Genomic DNA, 7,574 nt, shown 5'->3' on the forward strand with positions numbered 1-7,574 from the left:
ATACTATTTTACTTGACTTCTGATTTGAAAACGAGTTATCCAAAATGTGTTTTGGACGTGAACATTTTGACAACTCATGAGTAACAATGACAGGAGGATATTGGTTTATGTTAAATGTCTTCGTGATCTTTCACTAATATATATAACTTGGCTTAAAACAGAGGTACGGGCCCAAAAATTTTAATATCGAGGGAAAGTCCATTTATTTCAATTTTTTTTCTTCCAAAAACTCAAACTTGTATGTTATATCAGATCACCACACACAAAGTGAAATATTTCAAGCCTTTATTTGTTTCAATTTTGATGATTGTCAGAAAGACAAAAAAAATAATTAAATAGAGTATTTCACAAAATTGAATTGTAAAGTAATATGCATTGATTACAGCATCAAGGTGGCGTGGCATGGAGGCGCTCATTGATATTGGCCTTCAGATCGTTTGCATTTCGGGGTTTCTGTTCCCTCATCTTCATGTTGTTGTTTCTTGTTTTTGGTTCAAGGAGTAGCTTGACGCACGGAATTCTCCAGCTGTTGCCCATGTCGTGCAGACGTCTGTATGTGGTGGTTCTTCACTGGATTTGTTTATTTTTGTGAAAAACAGTTTCCCGCTATAGCTCCACAATTCGGTACTACATAGTTTGCAGTTTTGCACATGTTCAGCAATTATCTTCAATATGTGCATAATGTAGTTAGAACTAAATCTGAATTCAGATTACAGGGTCGTTGATGATTTTGGGCATAAGCGTTAAGCTTACGGCCCGCGGGCCACATCCGGCCCAGCGTACAATTGTATCCGGCCCGCGAGATGATTTGAAATTGTAATTATTAATGGCCCGGCAATATGAAGCGTTGATAATATATAAACTACAGATCCCATAATGCAGCGCAACAGCTGCAGATAGGCCAGCGGCGCTAGCCGGAAACAGTCCCTGACCAATCAAGTCGAGCGTCTTTTCCGCAGCATCAATTTGAAGCTAACGGTTAGCCCCAAACAATGGCGAAGAGAAAAGTTTACTCCGAAAACAGAATCTTCAAAACCGATGGGAGGCTGAGTATATGTTTACTGACATTGCCGGTAAACCCGTGTGTCTTATTTGTGGAGCTAATGTTGCTGTACTTAAGGAATTTAATCTAGGACAGCACTACCAGACAAAACATGAAGATAAGCTGAAAAACCCAGGCCACAACCTGAAGTGTTCTTTGAGTTTCAGCCCCATGTGCAATTGAGTTTGACACCCCTGATCTTGGGCAAACATGGGTGGGTTAAGCCCTATATTTCTTCAGAAAAACCCTTGACACTCACTTCTGCGGCCCAGTTGTGATGGAAACGACTATTTCTGTTGGAAAAGTATAAACTGATATTAGTCATGGACATGTAGTCAAATATCAGTCTCTACTTGCACTGCGCATGGTGGCACTGTCATGCTGGAAAAGAAAAGGCCTTTCCCAAACTGTCCCATATAAAATTGTGCAAATTATCTTTATTACTACTTACTACAACTGAAGGGAAACAAAGGGGTCTCGTGCAGCCAAAAAGTTAGTGCTTGTCTGGACCAGTTTTGCGAGGCCAGTGCCAGATCAATGTTCAACTGCACGGATCCTCAACGAGCTCTTGAAAATCTTCTAGGCTTTTGGCCGCATTGCTCAACATCTGCTTGTGAGCCTGAGTCCTGCGGTGTCTGCACAGGCAGTGACTCCAGGAAAAGCTGCAACCGCACAGCAGGCAGAGATAAGGTGTGCACCCGTTGGTGCATGTTCAGAGACTTGTACCTGGTGAATGTGGCCCCGCATTTGTTGCAAACGTACTTGCCGGACCTTACGTGGACGTTCTTTTTGTGCTCCTTCATGTTACCCAGCTGCGCAAACCCTTTGCCGCACACGGGGCACAGGTGGGGCTTTTCTCCCGAGTGGATCAGGAAGTGAATGTTTAAATCCTGACGGGAGTAAAATCCCTTGCTGCAAGTGATGCAGACGTACGGCCGCTCGCCCGTGTGGCTCCTCATGTGTCTCCTCAGATTCTCGGAACTGGCGAAGGTGATGCAACAATCGCTGCACTGAAAAGGTTTCTCCCCAGTGTGCGTGCGCTGGTGTCGACCGAGTTCCGAGGCCCTGAAGAAGGACATGTCGCAGTCGGGGCAGCGGTGGGGCTTCTCCGGATTGTCATGGTGCGTCTTCTTTTCGTGAGCTTTGCAGTGACCCATCTCGGAGAATCCCTTCTTACAGAAGGAGCAGGTGAAAGGCCTCTCGCCCGTGTGCGTTCGTTCGTGACGGATACGCCTGTAAAGTTTATCGAATGTCCTGGAGCAGAAGGAACACTGGTGGGGCACCTTTGGTTTCCTCGCGTGGATGCGTTGATGCCGCGCTAGCCTGGAAGGCTTGTTGAACACTTTATTGCCGTCGGGGCACGGGTGCTCCTTTTTCCGGTTGTGGGTATCCTGGTGTCGTAACAGTTTCTCTTCTTCTGTGAAAGTCTTCTCACAATGCAGACAGGTATAGAGAGTCTTTAAGGTCTTTGGCCTTATGTGTACAGATTGGTGCCTGTTAAGTTTGGAAAGCCTGTCCAATATTTTGTTGCAAACTGTGCAAGGGGGGGATCTTGCCTTCCTTTTACTTGGGCTTTTTGTTGTCCTCAGGCTCAGTGGAGGTATCCGATTCTATGACATACTCAATGTCGAAGGCTACGTCACCTGTTGAGCAAACACATCAAAGTATCAGTATTTAAATGAAACGTAGCCCATTTATTTTCAACACTGCTCATCCTGTTCCCAGCTGATAAAGAGGTAGAGCCAAGTTCAGTCTGGACTGATCGCCTGGACAGGAAAAACCAATATATTGCAACAAACCAATAATGCTGCTTTTACATTGTGCTCTCGTAGCTGGTTTGATTTGGGGTAATTTTCCGATTCAAAATAGTACTAAAAAAAAAACAAAAAAAAACGCCACATCAGTCAGAACGAGACAGACAAACAACAATGGATAGGGAAGGAGGGTCTCCTGCAATTCCTTTGTCACAGTAAGGTTTTATTCAAGAAGAGACTGAAGGCAACCAAAAATGAAGTGGAGACTGTCTTGAGTGGAATACAACAGGGTCCAGAGCTGGGCAGTCAACGTAAGCATCTTTTTTTTTTTCTGTGTATCTTCTGTGAAAATAGCAGGAATGGCCAATCTGTGCGACTAGCGGTGGTTTACACATAGTTTCAACACAGCACAAATGAAACCCTACCTTTATGACCAGGTACTGAGAAAAGTACTTTGGTATACCTAGTTTTACAGAGTAGGGCCATCTCGAGCTGAGTCAGTACCGTGCAGCGGAAAAGTTAAAAGTGTAAAATTATGATTTCGGTATTCCATATATTAACTGATTCAGAGATGGGCCACAATAAAACTGCAGACATAAAGCTGAATCTCACAATGCCTAAAGCTAGTAGATTTCATATTTATCCGAACTGTCCTCCGGTACTGTTATTGACATAATTTCAAAAATATGGAAATACAGACAAATTGCTCTGAAAGTTAATTTCTAAAGGGAGCTCTGAAGTCATAGCCATAAGAGCAATTTTACTAATAATTGGCATACATTTATTATTAATAATTGGCAGATTTGAATTATTTTTATATTTTAATCATTGCATATATTTTGCATGAAAAGATCTTACAAATAATGTTTGATTGATAGATAATTTCTTTCGGTGTTCCGCCTTTCTGTTTTCGGCTGTGGGCTCCCCCATTTCGGTTTTCAGTTTCTGCCAAGAATTTTCATTTCGGTGCATCACTAATACTATACAATATAGGTACACCTCAATAAATTTGAACATATCTATTTTAATTTAGGCGGCACGGTGGCCGACTGGTTAGAGCGTCAGCCTCCCAGTTCTGAGGACCCGGGTTCAATCCCCGGCCCCGCCTGTGTGGAGTTTGCATGTTCTCCCCGTGCCTGCGTGGGTTTTCTCCGGGCACTCCGGTTTCCTCCCACATCCCAAAAACATGCATGAATTGGAGACTCTAAATTGCCCGTAGGCATGACTGTGAGTGCGATTGGTTGTTTGTTCCTATGTGCCCTGGGATTGGCTGGCAACCAGTTCAGGGTGTACCCCGCCTCCTGCCCGATGACAGCTGGGATAGGCTCCAGCACGCCCGCGACCCTAGTGAGGAGAAGCGGCTCAGAAAATGGATGGATGGATATTTTAATTTATTGAGATGACGTACCTACATATATTGTGCAACAGAAGCCTGCAGATGACTACAGATGTGATTTATTATCTGGAAAATGCAATCGGGACATAGCCTGAAGCCTCACACAGTTCCACTACAAACTTGAGAACAATAAATGGCGCTGAATGTCTTAAAATTAGGCTTTACACAATCTGGATTTTTGGGGCCAATCACCAATCAGCAAGTTTAAAAAAACGATAACCGATCACAAGATGGAGCAATGTGTCTATTGACATGACTTGTTCATTTATTGTATATACTTGTGTACTGGACACAGAGTATCTTAACGTATTCTGTAGTATCAAGTATTCTCATTTTAGACAAAAGTTAAAACATTGATGACCTGGCATGCTCCTCGTGTACATTCTTCAGGTGCCTGATCAAATTTGCTGTGTTGAAGCATTTAGAAGACGTCCCCCACGACGTACGTCAGTTGTGCACAGACTGCAAATAACTTGTGTGCTGTTTGTCTGAGACAATCCCACACCGACTATGTGTTTTTTTTCACCGACAAGATTGAAAAAACTTTATTGGACGTCAGATAGTTTCAGTACTACGCCGCAAGACATGTGACAAGGCTAAAAATAAACTAACTTTTGGATTCATACGTGATGGCGATGCGGAGTAAATGTCTTTTGCGGAGCCGATCGATTACGTCATTTAATGGATCGGCGAATTATGACATGAAAGCCGATCAGCATAAAATGCTAATTATTGGCCGATGCCGATCAGATCGGTGTAAAGTCTACCTAAAATACAAAAAGGTGTCAATACTTACTTTCGTCTGAGGAGTGATCTGTCACAGATGAACTGTCTTCCTCCATGACTGGGGCCTTGCAAAACACCACAAACAAATTTAAATATAACTGAAATGTTAATCTTTCACTTATCTTTGTTTTACATTCAAGCAAAAACAAAAAGTTCAGGGAATTCCCAGTGTCAGCTGCATCTCTTGTAACGTTAACTGAAAATGTTAATAAATAGATCTCTTAAGTTTAGCTTGAAAATATCACTGGGGAACACAATTTTTGTTGAGTTAGGTCTGACGGCTGTTTTTAACAAATTTTTGGGTGTGGAATCCAAAACTGGTTTCAGTTTTTCCTCAGTCATGTCAAGTTTCTGAACAAATATATATATATATATAAACAAAACAATTGGTTATCGCCCATGGTTACGAGGTTAAGAGAAAAGCCAGCACAAGCAAGCTGTAGATGAGTCCAATCGTAATCACCTGGCAAGTCTTACCACAGCTAATCAGTGGAGAAAAATTTTTTATGTGACTGTGACTGCAATTTTGGAATAAGCATGCCAATTTTAGTTTTAATCAGCCTACAAATCTACCTCCAGAGAATTTTTTTTCCAAATTGTTCCCCAGTGAATCTATCTGGGGGGGGAAAGCTAATGGCGAAATGCGTCAAAATACTGAATATTGGTACCGATAATCAGACCGGCTGATATGTGAATCGAATAATAGAGTTAATATCATAATGCAACAAAGTTACCGCTCAAATTGTACCATTGTAAACAGTTTATCTCTTCTAATTGTTTGAATAATGTTAAACTAAGGATGCAATTATATTGCTTTAGTGTAGTTTCCCAAACTGTCGATGGTGGCGCAAAATGGGTCAAATTTCATTGGGTTGCTGATTTGTCAAAAGTGAAACGATGTATGCTATTTCTCATAGATTGTGAAGCAGCCACAGGAATCACGTTTGTGTTGTTGGAGTTCTTTTTCGCATCGGTCAAAATTATGGGAATCACTCAGATAATCGGCGGCGATGCAAATCAAATTGATTATACGGCAGAAATTGGATGTTTAATAAACTAAGAAAGCATATAGTGATAGTCCTCCCTCTTCGCAGTATGAAGTACAGGTTGTTTAAGTATAAGACCATACAATTAGAACATTTAACGTCTTTTGCGGTGGTAAGGTAGTTATGTGAACCTCGCCGAAAAAAAGTTAAGACGTCTTTGTCGTATTTAGGTGACACCGGCCATTTATACTAACATGAAAGCAAAACAAGTGAAAAGTAGCGTTGAACTCCAACGAATCACAGCAAGCCCTCTATGCACACTAACACCTTTTACAACCCAACAGGTATTTTTGAAGACTGACGTTTACCTGTCTCCTCGTATGGGAACAATGGCGAGTATGTGAGCGGAGTTTGTCCTTTTATGTGCAAACACGTTCGCACGAGGTGACATGCTGTTAGCATTTGCTGCATTCAAACCAATAAGCTAGCAAGCTAACCTCACCACACCGTTGAGAGTCGTGAAACAAAAACACTTCCCTCTCTATTAATACAGTAGTGCAGAGGTTATAGCATTATGTTTAAACTGGGTCTTGTAATAGTGAAAGTTGGCGTGGCTAAAGTGGAGGTGTTACTGTTCCGAAAACTATTTGTTTTTAATTTACGTGTGTGGGTGTTTGAGGAACGGTCACTGCTGTGGTGCGTTTACATGCTCCGTGGAAGCTTGGAAAATTCACATACTATCACCCCGAGACACACTTGGGACAGACAGTACGCTTCAACCTGAAGATTTCCAACTGACATACCGTATTTTCGCGACCATAAAGGTGCAGTCTCAGTTACGAGGTCTATTTCTGTATTTAACACATACATAAGGCGCACCGTATTATTGGGCGCAGGCATGGTAGAACATGTGCTAGCTAAAAACATACGTTAGCATGCATGCATGCACGCTAAAACATAAGCCCCGTTGTGCGTATCGCCACCGTGCTGGTCCCCTTCTTCTCTACAGTGTGGTTCACTGGGATGTCGAAATTGAGCGGCACCTCGTCCATGTTGGTGATGTGGTCGGGCTGGATGTGTTTGTCGGCAATCTTTTTACTGCAGTAGGAGCGGAAGATGGCAAGTTTTTCCTTGTAATCCGCCGGAAGTTGCTGCGCCACGGTAGTCCCTGCCCGGATGGATAAATGGCGCCGTTTCATAAAACGAAAGCACCAAGATGGACTTCCTTGAAAATGTTCGATTTTCATTTCTTCTGCAAGCGCTATTGCCCTCAGTCGAATGGTGACTGAAGAGACGCTTCTCCCGGCTGTTCTTTGCTCATTAATCCATTGCTCTAGTTGGTCTTCCAACTCGGGCCACCTCGCCTTGTTTCCGCGGAAACTCAGCTTCGTCTTCTTGACTTGGCGAAGCTCGTTTTCCTGCTTCCTCCACTTGCGAACCATGGATTCGTTGATCTTGAATTCTCTCGCGGCTGCTCGATTCCCATGTTCCTCCGCGTAACTGATAGCTTGCAATTTAAACTGTGCTTCGTAAGCGTGTCTCTTCGTAGGTGCCATTTTCGGGGGTCCTTCGCCAAACCGATGTTGTTTTGCCCAATGCACGTATACCTA

At 42.8% G+C, this 7,574-nt stretch overlaps 1 protein-coding gene across 2 annotated transcripts; it reads right to left on the reverse strand.

Moving 5' to 3' along the window:
- Positions 1–268: 268 nt before the first annotated feature.
- LOC133477172 (zinc finger protein 239-like) lies at positions 269–6,973 on the reverse strand. Of its 2 annotated transcripts, none has more exons than XM_061771640.1 (3): positions 6,333–6,973; positions 4,989–5,043; positions 269–2,685 (listed from the first exon to the last, which is right to left on the reverse strand). In XM_061771640.1, exon 3 carries the CDS (start codon positions 2,197–2,199, stop codon positions 1,600–1,602), a length of 600 nt encoding a protein of 199 aa, XP_061627624.1. In that variant the 5' UTR covers positions 2,200–2,685; positions 4,989–5,043; positions 6,333–6,973; the 3' UTR covers positions 269–1,599. The 2 variants fall into 2 exon arrangements, with proteins under 2 accessions (XP_061627624.1, XP_061627625.1); XM_061771641.1 differs by lacking the exon at positions 6,333–6,973 and adding an exon at positions 6,219–6,243.
- Positions 6,974–7,574: the final 601 nt, after the last annotated feature.

The sequence above is a fragment of the Phyllopteryx taeniolatus genome, chromosome 4, assembly GCF_024500385.1.
Source record: "Phyllopteryx taeniolatus isolate TA_2022b chromosome 4, UOR_Ptae_1.2, whole genome shotgun sequence".
NCBI lineage: Eukaryota > Metazoa > Chordata > Actinopteri > Syngnathiformes > Syngnathidae > Phyllopteryx > Phyllopteryx taeniolatus.

Coding starts and splice junctions, on each gene's coding strand:
- LOC133477172 (XM_061771640.1), bottom strand. CDS start 2,199: ATGGGTCACTGCAAAGCTCACGAAAAGAAGACGCACCATGACAATCCG.